At 39.7% G+C, this 24,835-nt stretch overlaps 1 protein-coding gene across 2 annotated transcripts in view; it reads left to right on the forward strand.

The window, feature by feature from the left end:
- M1AP (meiosis 1 associated protein) overlaps positions 1-24,835 on the forward strand; it is a 61,799-nt gene that overhangs the window by 20,496 nt on the left and 16,468 nt on the right. For both annotated transcript variants that reach the window (XM_033125046.1, XM_033125047.1), the window contains exons 4-5: positions 20,119-20,292; positions 24,255-24,417. In XM_033125046.1, the coding sequence (XP_032980937.1) occupies positions 20,119-20,292; positions 24,255-24,417 (337 nt within the window). The remainder of the gene's footprint in view (positions 1-20,118; positions 20,293-24,254; positions 24,418-24,835) is intronic.

Genomic DNA, 24,835 nt, shown 5'->3' on the forward strand with positions numbered 1-24,835 from the left:
CCCTCTCTGACACCAACTCAAATAGTTAGGGATATATCCCAAACACCCATAACTTCCCTTTGGAGCCTATGAATATCATGAATTGATTCAAACACTTCTGAATCTATTTACATATAATTTTTCAAACTCCGGTAAATGTGATCATCAATTAGATAAAAATTGTCTATACTCTACTTTTTGAAGAAAGAAACATGTTACAAGGAAGTATTGATATTTTAGATTAGTGTAAAAAGTAACTATGATCCAGTCAAGATGGCAAAGTAGAAAATGCTGTGCTTGGGCCGGCCTGGTGGCTCAGGTGGTTGGAGCGCTGTGCTCCTAATGCCAGGGTCGCCATTTTGATTCCCACATGGGCTAGTGAGCGGCGCCCTCCACAGCTAAGACTGTGAATAATGGCTCTGGAGCTGCCAGTGGCCGGCAGCCAGCGTCAGCAGCCAGCAGCCAGCGAGAGCTGCTGTGAGCTGCTGTGAGTGGCTGACCCACTGGCAACCAACTGCCTCAGCCGGGGGAGCGCAAGGCTCATAATACCAGCATGAGCCAGGGAGCTGTGTCCTATACAACTAGACTGAGAAACAACGGCTTGAACCAGAGTGGAGGTCGGGGAGGCAGAAGAAGGGGAGGGGAAAGAAAGAAAATGCTGTGTTGCCTCCTCCCGGACCACTTCAAAATTACAGCTAAACTGCAGAACAATGATCATTGTGAACCACCTGAAATCTAGCTGAACAGAAGTCCCGTGACTAAAGATATACAGAAGAAGCCACGTGGAGACTGGGAGAAGGGGTGGAGATGCAGAACAGGCTGGTCTTACACCCACATATGGCAGTTAAAACTCAGGAAGGCTGTCTCAGCTGCAGAAGTCCCCACTGAGGAGTGAGAGGGTCCCAGCCCCACACAGGGCTCTCCAGCCTGGAGCACCAGTGCCAGGAAGAGGAATCCCCGTAACTTCTGGCTGTGAAAACCAGCAGAGATTGTGGCTGACTGAGATGGAGGGCTGCTGGAGTCCCAGGCCTTCCTCTTAAAGGGTCCATGCACAGACTTACTTGCTGATGGATTTACTTGCACGGAGCTCCAGTGCTGGGGCAGCAGCTTGAAAGGTGCCAGAGACATACTGGGAAGAACTGAAGTGTCTCCATCAGGGCAAAGGCTGGAGGGGCAGCTTTCTCCCAGATAAAAGTGTTGGCAGAAGCCATTTTTCCTTTGTTGAGCCCTTCCCCCACCCAGCCTTCATGCACAGGAAGGCATCATATCTGAGTTTCCGCCAGCTTGGCTAACACCATTCACACCCCCCTGATGATCACCTGAAACCCCACCTCAACCAACTTGCAGGCCCACCCAAGCCACTTTCGGTGGCTTTTCCATACAAATGGCCCATCTTGGCTCATGCTGTGGATTTTTCTTAAGATCTCCCAAAGGTTCTCAAACCCTAAACAAGCAGCATCTGGCTTTGGTGTACCCTGTACCTCTTGGTAAGCATCCCCAAGCCCAACACTAGCTGCAGCAAGCCTAAGTTCCCAGTTTAGCCTTTCCCAGGCACCTCCAAGCCCAGCTCAAGTGACAATCACCTACAGATCAGTTTGTAGCTCATAGCAAGTGGCCATGGGCAGGCACAGACAGCAGCTGAACTTCACCTGCACCAGAGCCCCTCCCAAGAGGATATACCCAATGGCCAACTTCAGACCACACTAGCGCACCACCCAACCATCTCCACAAACAACATACCCAAAGGGCAGACTGAGAAGGCACCAGAGCCCTGCTAAAGGAAATCTTGATCCATAGGGTCAGTCCCTGCACAACAGCTCCTCCACTATAGTCACAGCCAGTCCTCATAACCAATCAGCCTGAGGTTCAATCCTTCCCACTGACATGCAAACAGCAACCACGGCTCAACTACAATAGGAGGGCATACAGAACCCACACAAGGGACCAGGTGACCAGGGAGACTGCACCTTGGACCGCACAGGACCCCTACTACATAAGGCCACTTTAATAAGACCAGCAGACAGCTCTACCTAATACATAGAAACAAGCACAGGGAAGCAGCCAAAATGGGTAGACAAAGAAACATCTCCCAAAGAAAAGAACAGACCAAAGCTCCAGAAAAAGAACAAAACAAAATGGACACAAGCAATCTACCACACACAGAGTTCAAAACACTGGTTATAAGGATGCTCAATGATCTCAGTGAGAACCTCAACAAAGAGATAGGAAACGTAAAAATGGAAATAGAAAATATGAAAAAGAACCAATCAGAAATGAAGAATACAATAACTGAAATGACGAATACATTAGATGGAATCAATATTGGATTAGATGAAGCAGAGGACTGAATCAATGATTTGGAACATAAGGTAGTAGAAAATACCTAATCACAACAGCAAAAAGAAAAAAGAATCCAAAAAAATGAGGATAGTTTAAGGGACCTCTGGGACAACATCAAATGTACCAACATTCACATCACAGGGGTACAAGAAGGAGAAGAGAAAGCTCAAGGAATTGGAAACCTATATGAAGAAATAATGATGGAAAACTTTCCTAACCTGACAAAGGACATACAAGCCCAGGAAGCACAGACTCCTAAACAAGATGAACCTAAAAAGGCCCAAAGGTTAAAGTCAAAGTAAATTTTTAAAGCAGCAAGAGAAAAGCAATTAGAGAGCACCCATAAGACTGTCAGCTGATTTTGCAACAGAAACTTTGCAGACCAGAAGGGATTGGTACAAAATATGCAAAGTAATGAAAAGCAAGGACCTACAACCAAGATTACCCTACCCAGAAAAGCTATCATTTAGAATAGAAGGAGAGATAAAGAGCTTCCCAGACAAGAAAAAGTTAAAGTTCATCACCACCAAACCAGATTTACAAGAAATGTCAAAGGGGCTTCTATAAGAAGAATAAAAACCAAAAAAAAGATCAAAAATATGAATAATAGAAAGGCAATAACTACATATCTATCAACAATTACTTTAAATGTAAATTGATTAAATGATCCAGTCAAAACACATAGGGTGGCTGAATGGATCAAACAAGACCCTTACATATGCTGCCTACAAGAGACTCTTCAGATTGAGACACACAAAGACTGAAAGTAAAGGGATGGAAAAAGATATTTCATGAAAATGGAAAAAAGAAATAGTTGGGGTAGCAATACTTATACCAGACTAAATGAACTTTAAAACAAAGGCCATACGAAGATATAAAGAAAGACCCAACAAATCCACTTCTGGGTACTTATCCAAAGAAACCCAAAACACTAACTCAAAAAGGCATATGCATCCATATGTTCACTGCAGCATTATTTACAATAGCCAAGATACAGAGGCAATGTGGTTTTCTATTGATAGATGAATGGATAAAGAGTGGTACATATATACAATGGAATAGTACTCGGCCATAAAAAAAGAGTAAAATCTTGCCGTCTGCAACAACATGGATGGACCTGGAGGGTATTATGCTGAGTGCAGTAAGTCAGACAGAAAGACAAATACCATAGGATTTCACTTATATGTGGAATCTAAAACAAAATAAACAACCAAACAAAACCAAGAAACAACCAAACAAAACCAAGAAACAAACTCATAGATACAGAGAACATTTTGATGGTTGTCAGATGGGAGGGGAGCTGGGGGACAGGGTCAAAAAGATGAAGGCATTAAGTAAGAAGTACAAATTGGTAATTACAAAATAACCGTGGGGATGTAAAGTACAACGTAGGGAATATAGTCAACAATGTTATAATAACTGTGTATGGTGTCAGATGGGTATTATATTTATCAGGGTGATCACCTCGTAAGTTATACAAATGTCTAATCACTATGTTGTACTCCTGAAACTAATATAATATTGTGTGTCAACTGTAATTGAAAAATTAAAAATTATTTTCAAAAAAGTAACTATGACACTGTGTTCTTTGATTGATCTAAATTCTGCCTTCTTTAGTGCAGCCTTGCACAGTCAGAAATAATCATTACAAAGATGAGTTGGAGACTCTAAAAGATCCAGAATCATGTATGAAAAAATGAACTTAGAAATTAAGAAAGTAGACTCACATTTTAGAAAGTTCTTTAATAAAATCTAAAATGAAAAGGTTAACTTTAAATCACATTCATATCATTTAGGGTTTTCTGTAAATTATCAGCCTGAATAGCCTATTATGTTTTCTTCCGAATGTATGTTAAATGGCACATCCTTTCATCTGTTCCTGCTTGGTCTAACTTGTTCATTTTTTCTTTACTTTAAAATTTAGCAGAGAGATCCTGCCTAGCACTCTTTGTAGTAGCTTTTGTCTGATTATTTTAATTTTTCTATTACAAGTTATACAAATTTAAACATTATAGACGTATAATATAGACAGTTCAAAATGACCCAAAATTCTACCCTCCAGAGATAACCACCATCAGCAGCATAGGACACATTTTACTGAATTGCTTTCCCTACACATATATGGATATGGACAAGGACATACATGTAACATTAGTATTGTTATTGATATCTACTTTTACACAAATGGGTCTATACAGTACCCACTGCTCTGCATTTTTATGTTTTTCATTTAACTATTTATCCAATATTTTTTTCCATATTGGCACATAGAGATCTAAGCCATTCCTTTAAATTGCTGTGAGATATTCCAATGTGTAAATTCATCACCATTTAATTAACCATCCAGTCAGATTTTATTAGATTTGACCTAAGAACTGTGTGACCTTGACAAGTTATTTAAACTTTATTCCACAATTTTCTCATTCATAAAATAGGATTAATAATAGTAGCTACCGGGGCTGGTCCGGTGGCTCAGGCGGTTAGAGCTCCATGCTCCTAACTCCGAAGGCTGCCGGTTCGATTCCCACATGGGCCAGTGGGCTCTCAACCACAAGGTTGCTGGTTCAACTCCTTGAGTCCCGCAAGGGATGGTGGGCTCGGCCCACTGCAACTAAGATTGAGCACGGCACCTGGAGCTGAGCTGGCGCTGAGATCCCAAACTGGCTCAGTTGGTTGGAGCCGCATCTTCTCAACCACAAGGTTGCCAGTTTGACTCCCGCAAGGGATGGTGGGCTGTGCCCCCTGCAACTAACAACGGCAACTGGACCTGGAGCTGAGCTGCGCCCTCCACCACTAAGACTGAAAGGACAACAACTTGACTTGGAAAAAAGTCCTGGAAGTACACACTGTTCCCCAATAAGGTCCTGTTCCCCTTTCCCAATAAAATCTTAAAAAACAAACAAACAAACAAATAAAAATAAAAAAAATAATAGTAGCTACCTCATGGGTTTTTATGAGGATTAAATACAACTTGCATCTGAAGCACTTAGAATGGTGCCTGGTACATACGAGGAATAAATAAATGTTATCCATTGATATTATGTAATAGTAGTCGTAGTAGTAATAGTAGTACCTTTGTACAGTACCTCTTTTCACTGAGAAAATCTCAGGCTCTAATAATTTTTTATTGAAAAGAAGATATGATCATAAAATAATTTTTAATTTAAAATCATTCATAATCCCACTACCCCATTACACTGATTTTATTTTTGCACATTGCCTCTCAGTTGTCCACAATCAAGTTTAGTTACATAATTATAATTCATGTATGTAATTTTTTTTCATGTAACATAATATTACACAATTTTCCATAGTTTTTGTAACCTTTCTTTTCTATTATTACTCTGTTTTGCTCCTTGTTTGCTCTTAAAAGAGGACTAGGAAGTGTTTGTCTGAAAAATAAAAATATGAAGTACGCCTCTCACAGAGGAAGCTGGATGCCTTTTTTATCTTTCTACGCCCTCTTTACATATAAACAAACCCTATACCTTAAAACAAATCCCTAATGCTGGGTCGTGATCATAAAGTTAGGATCTAAGAAAGCCTGCCAATTCCAGCACCCAAAGTTAGCCCCATAGAAGAGGCATCAATCAAGGGAATAATGCTGCTGGCTTGTTTCATTTTTAAATAAGTTCTGAGCCTCAAGGAAAAGTTATGTGATCTAAAAGCCACAGTCTCATAACATACTCTAACATCTGTTTATAAATTATAATAACAGCAAGGTTTTATTGAACACTTAACTATTCAAATGCTTTCTGTTCTAAATAGTTTCCACATATTTTCTTATTTAATCCTCATGTATCTAGATGAAGATACTAAGGCATAGTGTCCTGTCCAAATTAAATTGCCCAAGGTTTCTTAATTAACAGATAGAACAGGGATTCAAATCTAAGCAGTCGGGCTCCAAAGCTCACATTCTTAACCATTATCTACACTGCCTAAGTTGAAAAGAGCAATAGAGATAAACAATTCAAAAGATGGTTCTTTGAAAAAACTGATAAAATAGAGAATCCTGTGGTGAAGGAAAAAGAAGAAAGAAGGCACAAGAAACTATGTTAGAGTTGGGAAGAGGAAACATAACTGCAGATGGAACTATGAATTCAAATATTTAGACAAAAATGGACACATTCCTAAAAAACGATATCAAATTTGACTCGCAAATAAAAAATCTAAATTTTTCCCATAATATACCAATCCTAGATGATTTTATAGTTAAATTTTATCAAACTTTCAAGGAATACATCACTCCAATCTTATACAAACGGACGGAAGGAAGGAAGGAAGGAAGGACACTCCCCAAGTAGAAAACCAAACAAGGACAATGTAAGAAAATTGCAGGCCAATCCACTTATGAAAGTAGATAAAACAATCTTAAATAATCCAGTTATATGTAAAAAGAGAATACAGTACTAATAATAAATCTAATTATTAGATTCATTTCAGAAATACAAGGTGATTTAGCAATAAAAATGTATAAATTTATCACATCAACAAATTAAAAGGTAAAAAACATGTTGTCTCACTAGATAAGAAAAACATGATAAAATTAATATCCATTCACTATATAAGAGAAAAATCTTAGTAAAGTAGGAATAGAAAGTAACTTCCTTAATATGGCAACATGTATCTATGAAAAATTTACAATAAATACAATTCCTACTGGTTTAAATGTTTAAAATATTGCCTTCAAAAATCAAGACATGGATGCCCCATCGCCACTTTGATTCAACATGGTTGTCCTTATCTAGTAAGATAAGAAAAATAATAAAGGGTATAAAGATTAGAAAGGAAAAAACAAAACTAACATTATTTGAAACTTGTTTGATTGGCTACATTAATAACCAAAAGATTTTATGAAAAATTTTACAATTTCTATGAGTTTAAAAAAGTGGCTGGATGTAAGATCAATATACAAAAAAGTCTATCATTAGAAACAAACTTAGAAAATTTAATTTTTTAAAGAAATACCTTTTACAATAAAAAAGTAAAGCATTTGGAAATAAATCTTAACAAAAGATGCATAGAATATTTATTGGGAAATGTTTAAAACTTTACTGATGCACCTTAAGGAAGATATAAGTGCAGCATGTTAATAGATACCAACATTCAATATCATAAGAATTCATTTCTCCTCAAATTGATCTATCAATTCCAATCAAAATCCTATCAAGATATATAATAAGGCTAAAAATTTGCCCTACCAGATGTAAGATGATTATAAGGCTATTCTAATTAAGATAGTGTTATATTGAAACAGAAATAGACAAATTGTCCAGTATAAGATAGATTAGGGTGGCTGAATGGCTCAGTTGGTAGAGCGCGAGCTCTCAACAACGAGGTTGCCAGTTCAACTCCTGCATGGGATGGTGGGCTGCGCCCCCTGCAACTAAGATTGAAAACGGCGACTGGACTTGGAGCTGAGTTGCACCCTCCACAACTAGATTGAAGGACAGTGACTTGAACCTGATGGGCCCTGGAGCAACACACAGTATTCCCCAATAAAATTTTTTTTTGCAAAATGAATAAAGTTTAGCTCTAGGAGTCAGTTTATTGATGATTCTTTAAAATAAAATAAAAATTAAAATACATTTTAAAAAAACACAGATTAGAGAATCCAGAAACAGCCAGCCACATTATATGAAAACTTGGTATGTGGCTAAGCAGGCATGGTAGAGGAGTGGAAAAAGGATGGATCTAGTTATTCATACTGGAACTATCATTTATCCATGGGAAAAATGAAATTTGATCTTTACCACACACCATTTATAACTATATTTTAGATGAATTAAAGACTTAAATACAGAGGGTGCCAAAAAAAGTATACATATTTTAATAAAGTAAAAAACTATTAAAATTGTAATACTCGATATATACCAATGACAAAAGATGAATACAAGTCATGTGTATACATTTTTTTTTGGCACCACCAGTATGAAAGGTAAACCTTTAGAACTTTTATAAGAAAATATAGAAGAAAAATTTTATGACCAGGGGTAGGGAGACGGAGGAAGGATTTCCTAAATGAGACACAAAGTTTGCTAACCAAAAAATAAAAGATTAATATGACTATTTTTAAATTAAGTATGTCTGTTCATCAAAAGACACCATGAAGAAAGTGATAAGACAAATCATAACTATATTTCCAACTCATATGACAAATAAAGAATTGGTATCCAGAATAAAGAATGCCTGAAACTCAATTTTTTTAAAAAAGACAATCTAATTTTGATATGAGCAGAAAAGCTGAACAGGCATTTCACAAAAGAGGAAATCTAAGTGGCAAATAAACAGAAGAAAAATTCTTACCCTCATTAGCAATCAGGGAAATACAAATTAAAACAATGATGTACCATTTTAGGCCCACTAGGTTGCAAAACTTAATAAGTCTCACAGTAGTATTGACAACAGCAAAGCCATGGAAATTCTTATACACTGACAGAAAGAATGTAAATTGGTACACAACTTATTATTTTGTTGTAAAGTAATATTCACAATGCCCTATTCCTAGCAATTGCATTCCTAGGAGAATGTCTCCAGAAAAACTTATGCACCTCGAGACATGTACAAGAATGTGAATGTTGACATTATTCAAAAAGCCAAAAATTAGAAACCCTCAAATGTTCGCTAAATGAGGCATGGATAAATATTACAAAGTATATTCACGAAGTGTAAGATCATACAGTTATGAAAACGAGTGAACCACAGCTATATACAACATTGTGAATACATCTTAATATTGAGAAAAAAGCAAATAACCAAAGATATATGCGATACCTCTTTATAAAATTCAAGCAAAACTAAAATAATGAAGTATTTGTTCAAAATAGTAAAACTGCTTTTAAAAGAAAAGGAATGATTTTTTTTTAATTCTGCATGGCAAAGTTTCCCTTGGAGAAGATCATGGAAAAGCATACAGATGTCTTAGTAGTATGATGATGTTCTATATCTAAGTTGAATAAAGGATTCATGAATGTTCAAATGCTGTTATGCTTCATAGCTTACATCTGAGGTCTGACAATTAAGTTTGAGAACTCATCCTAGAAAAAGTGCTACACACCTCATTGCTGAATATCACTATGGTCACCTTCAAAGTACTCCCCTTGGGAAGTTATGAACCAACACCAGCGCCTCATCCACCCTTCAAAGCAATTTTGGAACTCTTTTTCTGGAATGGTCATCAGAGCTGTGGTCGTATTACCCTTGATGTCCTGACCATCATCAAAATGTCTTCCTTTCAATATTTCCTTTATCTTCCGGGAAAGAAAGAAGTCATTGGGGGCCAGATCGGATGAGTAGGGAGGGTGTTCCAATACAGTTATTTGTTTACTGGCTAAAAACTCCCTCACAGACAGTGCCATGTGAGTTGGTGCATTGTCGTGATGCAAGAGCCATGAATTACTGGCAAAAAGTTTAGGTCGTTTTCGTCTTTTTCATGCAGTCTTTTCAGCACTTCCAAATAGTGAACTTGGTTAACTCTTTGTCCAGTTGGTACAAATTCATAATGAATAATCCCTCTGATATCAAAAAATGTTAGCAACATCACTGCACAATTTCGTGAACATAATTGTTAGAACTTTGTGTTGGTGTGTGTGTATTGCATATGTTCCTTTGCATATAATAGAAATTTTATAATAGCTTTCTAAAGACTGGCTAAGTAATAAATATGCCAAAACTAAAATGTCCACCGTGATCAATGCACTTTGGCATCCAGAGGGCATCTGCACAGGTTGACAGCAGTCTGCACAGTTGGGTATGTAAGTCTTTCAACCAGTTACAAATCAACCTAATGATTCTGTCGACCAGCCTACATCTCTTGGCCTTGTACACAAAGATATCAGGTTCCTTTTCTAAGTGCTCACAAACCATCTGTTTAATATTTCCTCCTAGACTTTGCCAGGGATCGATGTCAAGCTCTTTTGGAAAGGTATTTTATCCATATGTGTTCTCAGGAAACACCAAATGTTAACAACTCAAACAAAGAAGATAAAGATTCATTGCTTCCTAAAGGATTCCAGGGGGAAAAACAAAAAGCCTCTTCCATGCTTCATGCTTCAGTGCAATTGCCAGATTCCATGTACTGATTTTTTTCCCCTTTCAGTATCTTAGAAAGTAGACCAGAAAATACAGCTATTTCTTGAGTTTGTCTTTGATAACTGCATTAAAGTCATTTCCCTGTGGTGTTAAGACTAAATTATAACCATTGCTGTATTTATTACCTAAAGATTTTTAACATAGGCATTTGTTTATTTCATTAACAGAGCATGGTCTCAGAAAATGACAAATCTTCCCTTTTTTAAAATTGAATTAAATAATTTTTTTAGAGGTCAATGGAACATATTAAGCTATTTGAAAATTAGAATTTTAAAGAATTTTCCTCGCCGACTTTATTGAAAAATAATTTACATAGTGTAATTTGCATCCATTCAAAGTGTACAATTCAATGAGTTTTGGCAGTTGAATATGCCCACAAATCATCGCCACAATCAAGATACAGAACGTTTCCATCAACCCCAAAAGATTCCTTTTGCCCTTTATACTCCATCCCTCCCTCAAGTCTCCAGCGTATACTACTGATCTGCTTTTTTTGTAGATTAGTTTGCATTGTATGTAAATGGAATGATACAGTATATCCTTCTTTTGTGTCTTTTTCCATTCAGTATTGGAGATTCATCCATGTTGTTTATATCAGTAGTTCATTTTTATTGCCGAGTCATATTATATTATATGAATATGCCACATTATGTAACCATTCACCTGTTAATGGACATTTTGGTTGTTTGTGTCCAGTTTTTGGCTATTGTAACTAAAGCGGCTACAAATATTCATACATAAATCTTTGTATGGACATATGTTTTTATTTCTTTTGGGTCTTACTGTGTTTCTGGTTCATGTTTTCCCATCAATTTGCTTTCAACCCATTTGTGTCTTTATACTTAAAGTTTATCTCTTATAGACAGCATATAATTGAGTTCACTTTTTATGCATTCTGCTAATCTCTGCCTTTTATTTGGAGTGGATTGTCCATTCGCATTGACCATAAGTACTGATATGGTTGAATTTAGGTCTACCATTTTACTTTTCGTTTATCCTCTCTGGTTTTTGTTCATCTTTTCCTGCTTTCCTGCTTTCTTTCAAATTATGAAATATTTTTAGAATTCTGTTTTAATTTATCTATTGTTATTTATCTGTATTTCCTTGCATTATTTTTTAGTGTCTTCTCTAGGGATTATATTATATATCCTTAACTTTTTACAGTCTATTTAAAGGCAATATAGCACCACTTCACATAAAATGTTGAAGCCTCAGGATTACAATACTTCACAGAAGTAGGGATTAAAATACATTTTTAAAAGTTTTTTATAGCCTAGTTAGAATTAATATAGTACCATTTCACGTAAAATATAGAAACATCACAACGTATCCCCTACATACACACACACACACACACACACACACACACACTCTGACTTTTTGTTATAGTTGTCATGTATATTACATCTACATTGTAAACTCCACAAGACAATATTATAAATTTTCCTTTGAACAATTATGTGTATTTTAAAGAAACTAAGAAAAAAAAATCATAGGTTATATTTACCATTTGCAATGCTCTTCATTCATTCCTGAGGATCCAACTTTCCCTTGGGTATCATTTCCTTCAGCTCAAAGAACTTTAGTATTTCTTGTGGTGTGGATGACAAATTCTCTTAGTTTTTGTTTATATGAAAATGTATGCTTCACTTTAATTCTTGAAGGATATTTTTCTTGTGTATAGAATTATGGGTTGACGGGATTCTTTTTTTCTTTCAGCACAATAAAGATATTACTCCTCTTCTGGACTTCCATGGTTTCTCATTACAAGTCACAATTCTTAAATCACTTTCTCCTATATGTAAAAGATCATTTTTCTGGCAGCTTTCAAGAATATCCTCTTTATGTTTGTTTTTCAGCAGCTTTACAATGATGTGCTTCAACATGGATTTCTTGTTTGGAGCTCACTGAGCTTCTTGAATCTTAAATTTATACCTTTAACCCAATTTGGGAAAATTTCTGCCACTATTTCTTCAAATATTTTTCTATCTCATTCCCCCTCTTCTCTCCTTCTGGGACTTGAATTACCTACTTCAAACCTTTTTAAATTGTTCCACAGTTTCCTGAGACTCTGTGGTTTTTTGTTTGGTCAGTTGGTTGGTTTGTTGGTTGATTGGTTGGTTGGTTGCTTGGTTGGTTTCAGACTATTTTCTTTGTCTTCTTTATATGAGATGATCTCTATTGATCTATAAGTTCACTCATCTCCATGCTGTTATTAAGTCAATTTGGTGAATTTTTTGGTTCAGATATTGTATTCTTCATTTCTAACATTTCCATTTGGTTCTTTTTTATATTTTCTATTTCTCTGTTGATATTTCCTATCTTTTCCTTCATTATGAACATATTTTCCATTCCTCATTTAGCATAATTATGCTGCTTTAAAGTTCTTGTCTGAAAAATCTAACATATTTGTCATCTTGGAGTTTGAATCTATTAATTATATTTTCCTTTGAGATTGGGCCACATTTTCTGACTCTTTGTATGCCAAAAACATTTGGATTGCATTTTGTGAATGTTATGTTCACATAACATTAGAGACTCTGGACTCTACTATATTACTCTGAGAAGTGTTTATTTTGACAGTTAACTTTGTTAGATTCAAACTGCAACCTGTCATGACCTGCAATGGGCCCCTCACCCAAAGCTCAGTTCTGTTCTTTAAGCTTAAACTGTGAGCTGCTTTCAGTTTGTCCCACCTGGGTCAGCTGAACTTAAACGCATACCGTGTTTCTCTGAAAATAAGACCTAGCCGGACAATCAGCTCTAATGAGTCTTTTGGAGCAAAAATTAATATAAGACCCAATCTTATTTTACTATAATACTGGGTATAATATAAAATAATACTGGGTCTTATATTAATTTTTGCTCCAAAAGATGCATTAGAGCTGATTGTCCGGCTAGGTCTTATTTTTGGGGAAACACGGTACATAATGGAAGATTATATAGCCATGAGAAAGGAAGATATCGTCCCATTTGTGACAACATGGATGGGCCTTAAGCACATTATGCTAAGTGCAATAAGTCAGACAGAAAGACAAGTACTGTATGTTACTTGTATGTGGAATCTAAAAAAGTTAAGTCTGTAAAACACATACAGTAAAATGATGGTTACCAAGGGATTGGGGGGTGGGGAGATAAGAGTGATGGTGTTTAAGGGCACAAACTTGTAACAAATAGTAAATAATCCAGAGATCTAATGCACAGTATAATAAACATAGACAATAATATTGTGCTATAATATGTAACGTGATAAATATCACTACATCAGCAACCATATTGCAATATGTAAATGTATCAAAGTAATACACATGCTGTCCATCTTAAACTTACACAATGTTGCATGTTGAATTTATTCAGTTAAAGAAAAGAAAAAAAAATGATCCCTGGAGATATAACATTGAAAAACAATTCCTTGTGAATCATTAGTATTTCATTCTTTAGTTAACAGTTAGGGTTTTATTTAGCCCAGCTTAGGCTACACCAGCTTGACCCCTGTACAAAGCGTAGAACTCCCCGGGTAGCTGAGCAGGGCTGGGAAAGAGACATATCCGCTGCAAGCTGAGGGGTCTCTGCTTGAGCTCTGCTCACGGGACTCCCAGATTCCTCTCCCGTCCTTCCACACTGCCCACCACCACCACAGAACAGAAAGTATATATGGGAGGGTGGGCTGAGACATAGGGACATCCCACGCAAGCGATCAGTTTGGCACACCTTCAAACAAATATTTTTAAAATACTAATTCAACAGTTGTTTAGGAACAAAGAGCTGCAAAGAGAAAGCGAAAGGAAAGGAGTGCTGGCTCCACTCTCCCCCAGTCTTGCACGCTTCCCTCTGCAAAGCCAAAGCCTTACAATAATGGCACCTACCCTTCTTAGAAGCAAGTGTAGTGACTACCTGTTGTTTCATGAGCATGCTTCTTTGGGGGTCTCATCCTTCACCCTAGAAGCTTACCAGCAATACTCTCATCCTCCTTTATTCTGCTTTAGCCGTCTTGCTATTCCTCCAACATACTCATTCCCACCTCAAGACTTGGAACTAGCTGATTCCTCTGTAAGGAACAATATTCCCACAGATGTTTTCATGACTCACTCCTTCGCTTAGTTTAAGTCTCTGCTCAACTATCATTTTCTTAGAGAATACCTCCCTAGCCAGCCAAACTAGATATTTTCACACAAACACACACCACACACTTATCTTGCTTTATTTTTCTTCGTAGTATCTATCATTATCTGCAATTGTTTTCTGTTTTATTTGTTTGTCTATTGTCTGTTCTCCTACTAGAGTGCAAGCTATGAAAGCAGAAAATTTGCCTCTTTTCATTGTTGACACCAATCAGTGCCTGGCCCATAGAAGGCACTAAATAAATAATTATTTGAATGACAAATTAAATGAAAGAATAAGTGAGTGAATGAATGATAACAGTGCTCTCCCTGATAAGAGTTCTGGGAAATAAATTTTCTCTATCTCATACAGTTCTCGTGATATTTTAAACCCTGCCCTGCCCTCCACCCCCCTCCGTAGACTAGGACCCAGGAAGATGGTCACCACCTGCTCGGTCCTGCACTCACTTCGCGGGAGAGTCCACGCTGCATTAACCACCACTATCCCAGCCACCTGCTTTCAAGGGGCATCTCCCCTTTCCCAGGGTCCAAGAATCTCCTCCACAAATGAGGCAAATGAAAGAGAAGCTGGACTGCCCCCGACATTGTGAGCTGTTGGAGATGACCCTCGTGCCCTTGTAGATTTAAGGGCAGTGGTTGGATGACTCTGCACAGTTGTTCCTGAGCAAACTGTGTGCCACGATTATCTAACCGGTTGTTAGCGTCCTGTGGCGTCCTGACTACTCCTGTATTCGGGAGGGTAGACAGCCCTGACCAGAAACTGACCCAGGGAGGCTAAGATACCATGATTCTTAGCCTCTGTCTTGACCTTTTTCACGTCACAGAGCTCTTTTGAGAACCTGATAAAAGCTAAGGACCAATCCCTTTCCTCCGCCCCAAGAAAATATATCTATACATACAGATGAAATGTGTATACATTTCAGAGAGTTCCAAGAACCCCTGAAGCCCATCCATGAGGCCCAAGACCAGGCTATATGAGGGTCATTTGGAAGAAACAGGACTGGCCTGTTGGTCGGGGCCTCTGTGGGACTGGGGAGGATGTGTAGGACTGCCGGGAGCACCGTGTTCCTGGGCCTCTACTTCACACGTTGTTGGTCAAGAGAGAAATACACCATTATATGTGCATGTGTACGTGTGTGTTAACGTGTTAAATTCTCCCGTTTTAAACACATTCCCATTTTGTAACCTTGCTTTTAGGTTGACTTCTGAGAAGGACTGCTTTAGGCATTACCTTATTTTCAGTGATGAGGCTTAGTTTTTCTCATTATTGTGGCCCTTCCAGAAAAGCTTAAAGAGCGCAGAGAAGGAGGTCACTGCTTGTGGCCACAGGGGGGCAGGCTAAGTCCAAAAACAGTGTGGATGCCGGCGGCTGCGTCGCCGGCCGTGAACCTGGCCTTCCTCACTGGTCTGCACCACCGACACTGAGAGCTGCGCGGCACTGCCATCCCCTTTTTATTTCATACTCTCAGTGGGACAGCCGGCGCATTCGGTGCCCAGTGCGCTGCTCGCCAGTCAATGTGGGAGCTGCATTTCAACCTCAGAGAAGTCGCCCCGTCCCCCAGGCTTGGCACATTGGTTGTACCCACAGTACTGGGTGTTGGTGGTGGGGAGGAAGCAGTCACCAAGGGAAGTGACGGAAAAAAGTTTTAAAAAGGAAAGTACATTCTCATCCTATAAAAGCACATTATTGTGTTGATGAGAGTAAAGGAAGAAAATGCCACTTGTTGGGTCTCCTGCGTGCCATTCACAGATCATCATCTCGCTTCGTAGGCCTCACAGGAACTGGGAAAGAGGTTGGACTCTCCCCACTTTGCCCAGAGTCACATGGCTAACAACTTTCAAGTCATGATTCAAACCCTGGTCTTTCCACTACATCCCACCACCTTTCAAAAACTCACAGAAGGAGAAGACCCTTCAGAAGAAACCAATTAACAAGTGTAATTGGTATTGACCAAATGAAGCCCACAGATGCGCAGGAGGGGGTGCTGACTGAAACTGAATCAGGGTACATATAATTAGGTATCACTTCCTGGACAAAGTCAGCTCTGAGTTGAGTTCTGGGGGAGGTGCAGGCCATGGATTGACAGGGTAATAAAAGCACTGAGGAAGGAAGGAAGTTATGTGGCAAGGAGACTAACCTAGTTGAAGCAGAAGAGTTACAGGAAAAAGTAATGAGAGCCGAGGAGGAGGGAGCAATTGTTTAAATTATTATTTAACTTAACAGGCATTTGCTAAGCTTCAGCTCTATGCAAGCTACCCCTGGGGGATGGGAACACAGGCTCAACAGCTAGAGATGGGGGAACCCTGTGAGCCACAGAAGAAAGGAAGGGTGGGGAATGGGAGGAATAATGAGTATTCCAGCAGTGAGCTGAATAAATAAGATGACAGCAGAAAGGCAGTGTATGCTCTTTAGCACAGATGGAATCTGATGAAACCAAGTTTTAGAAAAATTAACTGGTACGAGTCCATAAGTAATGGAGGAAAGGAATGGCGTTTGCTAGGACAGCTAAGAGGTTACTGCCATGACCCCAGCACAAGAAAAGGAACACCTGGCCACTGGCAGAGAAAGTGGAAAGGAAGTTCTCCCTCTAGCATGTTCTGCTTTCCACAGTAGCCGTTAGCTGGGACTATGTGCCTTTCCGGGAGAAGCTGCTGACTCCCTTCTGGGCCTGCAAAACTGCAGACGGAAACATGAAGCACAGTGCCTCCGTGGAACTTACATGAGAACTCTTTCAAACGAACAAGCTCTGCTCTGTGGCTCTCCCAAGAACGTGTGGGTTAAGAAGTTGGAAAGAACTTCAGGAACATTGATGGGTGCCTGCAGGGAAGACTGGCATTGTCCTTCATAGAGGCGCCCTGTTTCAGCCTGGGTGCTTCAGCTTTGCAGGATCAGAAAGTTACTTTGTCAGCGCCCTCTCAAAGATACACTCACCTTATCAAGCTCAAGACCAAAATATAAGCCAGAATATTTTTTTTCAATTACAGTTGACATTCAGTATTATTTTATATTAGTTTCAGGTGTACCGCATAGTGGTTAGACATTTATATAATTTATGAAGTGATTCCCCCAATAAGCCTGGCACCATACATGGTTATTACTGTATTTTTTACTATATTCCCTGTTATTAACTATATGCTGTACTATACTCCATAATTAACTATACACTGTACTTCACATCCCTGTGCCTATTTTAAACCAGAATATTTTAGAGGAGAATCATAACTACCATCATCGCCAGGAAGAACAGAGACCTAACAAATACGTCCTGCCATTGGGGCACACCATTGAGCCAACACACCCTCCCCTCTGAGCCACAGTGGGATGGGTACTGCCAGGATGTGCCCTGTGGCTCCCCTTCTCTGTGCCCCATTTCTGGCCATCCATCTCCCCTTCTAAGGGACACTTTCATTCTTTGGATAAAGCATCCATAGGCTCCAGCCAAATCTTGCTGTGGTGAGTAAGCCATTCTCCTTTCTTAAGGTCACTGTTTTTCATGGACCTCACCACTCCGTGTTGATTTTATGGTTTAACTATCTGAGGAAATCCCTATTTTTATGTCCAGATTCTCGATGGGAGACAACTTTGCTGTTGTCCCCTGATACTGTCCATGGGAGGAGTTTCTACCCTTTCCCTGGGGAGAAAAAAAAAAATGAAACACTTATTACTCCGCTGCTAAATTCTGTTGTTTGAACTGTAAGCAATATTATCCTCTTGACTTCCTGAGAGTCTTTGCGCAATTCCATTTCTATAGTGAAGCTGTGCAGTCATTTCCGTATGTCCTTCAAGTTGTAGTCCAGGCTCAGAAAAATTAAGTCCAGGCCTGTGACAAAGTAAGGTCACATTATTAAAAAGAACCTTTCTCTTTACTTACAAGGGACGTTTCTTTGACAAATTACTTCATATTTGTCATTGCAGCATCCTAAAACAATGGGGCAGATGAAAGTTTAAGGAGGAATGGTCAAGAATAATGCTGCTTTATAACTGCAATAAATATTCCTTTATATACATATAAAATGTTGCTTTATAAACTCCTTAAAGTGACAGAGTATGTGCATCTTTGTACCTGGTATGGTATTTCATCTTCTATGTAATACATAATAAATACTACTGCTTCAAGAAATGAATGAAATAACTAATTCGCTAATGAATCCTTCTAACTATTCACGGAAGTTGGCAGAGTTTTAATCATACTAGTCAAAGAGAAATGCATCTGGTGCCCCTTTGCAGCCACAGAATAAATTGTTAAACCTGACGTGAAGTCACCTAAGTCTCACCACATCTCCCTGTACGGGCACCAGGACGTTGAACTGAAGCCCTTTGTTGCCCCTGGAGAGTCTGCCGCCTCTGCGTACTTGTACTCAGGAATGTCGTTCTAGAAATAAACCAGCCTTCTCCCCGGGGTCCTTGAGTTATACACAGAAGTTAATTCATTGGAGCAACTGGCTTTTCATAGGCCCTTTGTAAAAGTATTTCAGAGAGTTCTTCATGGCCAAGCAAAAAATGTCGGGTTCTTTCCAGCTCTTCCCTCATTTCCTCCCTCTCTGCTTCCTCCGTCACCTTATATTTAGCTTTTACTGACAATTTTTACCTACAGACCCAGACCCCAATTCCTGAGCTAGTGTTGCCTGAAGCAGGAAGCAGACTAGCAAAGCCTCGTTACCCACCCACTCAGCTCCATTCATGCAGCTTTGGAATCAAATCACACTCCCCAGTCCATCTCTGTCTTCTTGGCTGCTAATGACACGTGAGATACAGCAGCTATGTCAGTGACAAATTTGTATAATCTATGTCAGAAGGTGGAACCCAGGAGTTCATCTTTATTTTTTTTCTTTTCGTCTTTTGAAAATTTATATTTTATAACGGAAGTAATAACTGAATACATTTTCAACAACGTAAAGCTGAAGTCCCCCTTGTTAAGTACGTATGTAACTTACATTGCTGTATTATTTTATTGCTGTTTTTGTATTCTTGAACTTTTTAAATACAAGAATGCGTAATTACAATAAAATTTAAACAGTAAACAGTACAGAAATATGAATAATAAAAAGAGAATGTATCTCAGAACTCCCTCCCATTTCCACTCCTGACCACTGTTAACAGTTTCATGGTAACCTTCCAGACGTTTGTAAAATGTATTTACGTACATATGTATGTACTTAGGGCAACAGTTTCATTTTTATATAAATGGGCTTATACTATACATCTGTTCTACAACTTTCTTTATTCACTTACTATCTCCTAGCTTTCCATAGCAATACGTTTAGCTTTACTTTGTTAACAGCCTCATAATACTCCATACTTTGAGTGTGCCATAATTTATTTAAACATTGCCCTATTGATGGGCATTTGAATTGATTCCTGTTTGAGGTTTTATTTATTTGTTATTACAACACTGAAACACTGCTGTACTGAATATCGTTGCATACGTCTGAGATTCTTTGCTCAGACTGTCCAAGACTGTCTGTAAGCTAGATATCTAGAAGTAGCATTGATGGGTCAAAAACTGGGTGCATTTAAAATTTTATATTTTTCAAAATTTATAATTAAGGAATTTAACACTAACCACTATTTCCCTTTCTTCTACAGAGAGTTCTATCCTGGGAACTGATATTGACCTTCAGACTATAGACAATGATATTGTCAGCATGGAGAGTTTCTTCAAAGCCTGGCTACATAACAGTGGAACAGACCAAGAACATATCCATCTTCTTCTTCCTTCACAGTCTTTCAGCAACATTTCCAGAGGCAGAGATAATCCAAGTATACACCCCCCAAAACACATACTATATAGGCTATAATTATCCAAGTCTAGGATTAGAACTCTAGATTGGTGAGTCATCAGAATACAGAGTAGTTGAGGTTTAGGGATTAGAGGAGGATTGGCTGAAGTTGTCCAGTGTAAGCATGAGGAATGAGAAAAGAATTTCTAAAAAGTGACCAGTTAGAAAACTGAATTAAGGCCAGATAGCAAGGAAAGACAGTTAGTTTAGAGGCAGAGATTTAGATACCTCAGTAATACAGCGGCAGCTATATAAGAGCACAATGAATCATATGTTCATATGTTTTTCTTTTTCATTTTTTTTTTTTTTTTTTTTGAGGAGGGCGCAGCTCACAGTGACCCATGCGGGATCTAACTGGCAACCTTGGTGTTAATCAGCCCCGCGCTCTAACCAACTGAGCTAACCTGCCACCCCAAGTTTTTCATTTTTAAAGCAGTAGATATTAATGACATTATAATTTGAGGCTGGCTGGTACCAATACAACAATATCAACAGGGTCTGTGAGTATAGGAAAAGAACCAAGACTAAACCAAGATTAAATGGAGGTCTTTTGGATAGGGAGACATCAAACTGAGGGGAACTAAAGCAACTACAAAGGCAGGCCCCAGGGAGGACAGCTAGAAGCCCAAGACCACGTTCACAAAGCATGTTGTGGCAATTATGGAAACTGAGAGATCGATCCAGTGTCCCAGATATGCCAACATGGCCCTGGATATTGTTCTGGCTGGTAGTAGTACTTCGTTCCAAGTCCCTAGATGATGGGGGTGAGGCCATTTCTAGTCTCCATCCCCTTTGAAGATTGGCTCAGGACCCATGTTGGCAGCCTGCAAATGGACCCATCAGTATAGTCAACCACACTGAGTTTGGAAAAGCTGACTCCTTACGGCCCAGCTCCAAACAGAGAGGACCAAGGTGTGTCCTTCCCTTTAGGTGTGGGGGTTCAATGAGAAAAAAATGGGTGTAAACTCTCAGCCCCAGAGGGGAAGATACACCTTGGTCCTTTCTTTCTGGGGATAACCATCGGGTCCCACCTCCACCCCCTATTTCAACATAGGGCCTAGGATGCCTTTGACAACTTACCTGGATTTTAATCTGTCTTCCCTTTGAGTGTAAAATCTTCTTCCCGGGGCCTCCTTTCCATCCCTTTTGTACAAGGCCGATAGTACCAATTGCTCTCTGTCCCATCTTTTGGAATTCACTTCTTATCCATTTTCCCCCAAACACTCTGTTAACTCCTTTCCTTGCATTATCCCATTTCATCTTCACACATCATGAGGCAGCTAATACTACCATATGTCATTGAATCTAAGATGCTATCAATTATAAGATACACCATTATTTTATGTACCACTAAGAAAGAAAAACACTGCCAATTAAACATGAGACAGTGCTTTCTTATCACTTGCAAACATTATTTTATCCTTACTGAGAGAGCTTTTTTAGGTTACAGTAGTATGTACAGGCTAAGAGTGATTTCCTGGCCAGTGGCAATTGTAAGACTCATATAGAGATGTTAGTATATGGAGAAAATGTCTTAGAATCAATCAAATACAATATTATCCCTATTTTACAGATGATAAAACTGAGACTTCGAGAAATTAAACCTTTGCCCAGGGCTACAGAGAAAATTAATAGCAGAGGCAGAATCTAAAGCCAGGGACTCCAGCGCCCACTCTTACCCTTAGGATTAGAAATCTATATTTTGTACATTTGACCACTCTCAGCCCAGAGGACATTCATCAAACCCAGGTCTATCTGCGTCCAGAGCCGGGGCCCTTACCTACTATGCAGCCTGTCTCATGCCTGATAATTCTAAACAAAGGGGCTAAAGATTCACTTCTCTTATTAGGAGTGCAGGGGCCCTCAAAGGCCAGGAACTCCTGCAACGAGCCTTTCTTTCTTCCACCGTTGCACAGCATTTGCCCATGATACTGTTGAGAATTTCTCTGCTTTGCCCTCCTTCTTCCATGGCTTTTAGCATCAGGATTAGAGTCTGAATGTTTTTTTCTATCTGCAACCATTTTTCAGCAGTCCCTAGGTCTTTGGGGTGTGTGGTAAAACTTAGATCCAGACTCATCTCTTCTACTGGAGAGAACTTCACTGGAATCCAGATGCTCAGACACAATCGGAATGAGGTCTAGGGAAAGGAGGCTTCCTCTGCATTGGTTTTGACCCAGCCGATAGATTATGCAACCACAATGAAGACCATACTGTAGTTATCCATTGTTTAAAACGCTGCTGCTTTGCCACACACGTAGATTTCTGGAAATGTGGCTCACTACAAGAAAATGAAACCAAACAAAGACCCTGAGCTCTCCTACTATAGAATCTTTTGAGGTCTGCTCCTCAGATGTTCACTTTGACTCCTCCTTACCAGGTTCCTCACCACACACCACCTGCCTCTGTAGTTGCCTAGGGCTCTTCACCCCCTCTCTAGGTGTTTCCTTCAGAGGCCTCCTTCTGACACACAGAGTGCTCATAAGCTTCATATGAGTGTCTTTCCTCATTTCTCAGGTTTGAGGTCTGCCACCTCGGCCCCTGGGTTCTGGGTGGTGAGAAGCATACCTTGTTCTAGACCTAAGCCCTGCTGCAGCAGCTTCCCCAACTTTGGAACATTCTGCTGAGACCACTGTTCCCATAGTGCTTAGCCCTGGCTGCAATAAGAATCACATGAGGAACTTGTTTTCATCCCCAGAGATCCCGGTTTGATTGGTGTGAGGTAGGGCCTAGGCAGTAGTTAGTTACCTTTTGAAAGTTCCCTAAGTGATATTTAATTCAACCAGAGTTGAGGTCCTCAGCCAGATGAATACAGCTCTCCAGCCCTAACTCCAGGAACTCAACAATGAAAGCAGGCACACAGCAATGAGGGGAAGCTGGAGTCCAGGCAGAGTCCCTCCTGCTGACTTCCTGGGCCTAGGACACACCACGCCAAGAGCCATCTCACCCACGATGAATGTCTACGTCTGATGGCTGGCCCCCGGAGAGCCCACTGGGCCTGACATCTGTTCTGCCATCCTATTTTTTCTCTACCTTATTTCTACTTTTGTTTTTACCTCATATTGCAGTTAATACAGTTATTTCATAAATCACTCACATCAACTACTAGCCTCACAAGCGCTCAACATTTGTACATTCCTAAGTTTGTGAATGGTATTCAAACCCGGTATACATTTTATTGAAAAACTTTGTAGTATCAAGGATTCAAGCCTAGTGCAACAGCACATTGTACACTGTGGCATGTGACTATACCTGCTGGAGCAGAAGCTTAATACAGATGAGTGTGATATAATACCTTGATGAATAACTCATACCTAGTGGAAGCCCCTCAGATCTGTGGTCTAGGGATGCTCCAAGCCCCAGAAAGTTCTATACTTTGGTTTCTTTGGGGAATTTAAAGTAAATTGTTTCGGGAACTTGTTCTTCCCCTGCCCCTGAGTGTCAAAGAGCCCACAGAGGAACGGTAGCTGTCAGCTGACTGCCTGACTTCTGCTTTCCTGCTCTTCCCTCATCTGACCTGTAGTCTTGCCAAAGCTTCGGCCCAAGGAAGCAGCAGAGGCAAGATTTCCTTCTGTGATTGCCAGAGGGCCTCTGCATATTGTAGTGTTAGCTGTCTCCTCCACAGAGGACACGTGTTCCTCTCAGACTGGATCACAAGCCAGAGCTCTCACTCTGGGGCAACTGCTCAGCCAGCCCAAAAGTAAAACAAGTAAAAATGATTTCGGACCCAGAAAATGTTACCTATTGCGTAAGGCAATTCTGTAGGTTCCAGACCTGCTCTGCTTTCCCAAACCAATCATACTTTCCCCTTTCCATTCTCCTGCCTCCTCCCAACCATTACTTGTGCCTGGTGGAGGTGGAATGGGTGGCAGATGTTGTCTCCTAATCGCGTGGCCTGAGGTAACTTGTGACAAACATCCCTTCCCCATGCTGTTTTTATCATAGTGTGCCTGAAATGTGATCTCCAAGAGCGACTCCTCAGCCCGTCCTTGCTTCCTGGCACAGCTGATGGCTCCTTGAGAATGGATGACCCCAAAGGAGACTTCAGCACAATCTACCAGATGGCTTGCCAGTCGTGGGCCTCTCGTTACAAGCTCAGGGTGATCAAGTATGGTCCATGGGAACCTCCCCAATCTGTGCAAATGCTTATTCTCGCGGGGTCCATGACTAGAACGTCGAGAGAGAGAAAGAGAGAGAGAGAGAGAGAGAGAGAGAGAGAGAGAGAGGACATCCCCAAGTGTTGGGTATGCGGGAGTCAGGTCCAAAGCAGCAACTACAGGTATGAGCATGAAAGAACACATTCAGGCTGTTCAGCATGTCGAGACGAATGAGCAGATGGTAGAGATGTGCCTCCGTAGGACACAGGTCTGGATGAGGGTTGGAAATCCAGAAAAGTCTGAATGCAGAGAAAAACAAGATCTGCAGCAAGGTGTTTATCCATTCAGCACATGTTTATTGAATACTAGTTGTGTTTAGCAATCAGGACAGACCTGACCTTCAAAGAGGCACTGGTACACAGCATTTCC

Source organism: Rhinolophus ferrumequinum, chromosome 13 (genome assembly GCF_004115265.2).
Source record: "Rhinolophus ferrumequinum isolate MPI-CBG mRhiFer1 chromosome 13, mRhiFer1_v1.p, whole genome shotgun sequence".
NCBI classification, from domain to species: Eukaryota; Metazoa; Chordata; class Mammalia; order Chiroptera; family Rhinolophidae; genus Rhinolophus; species Rhinolophus ferrumequinum.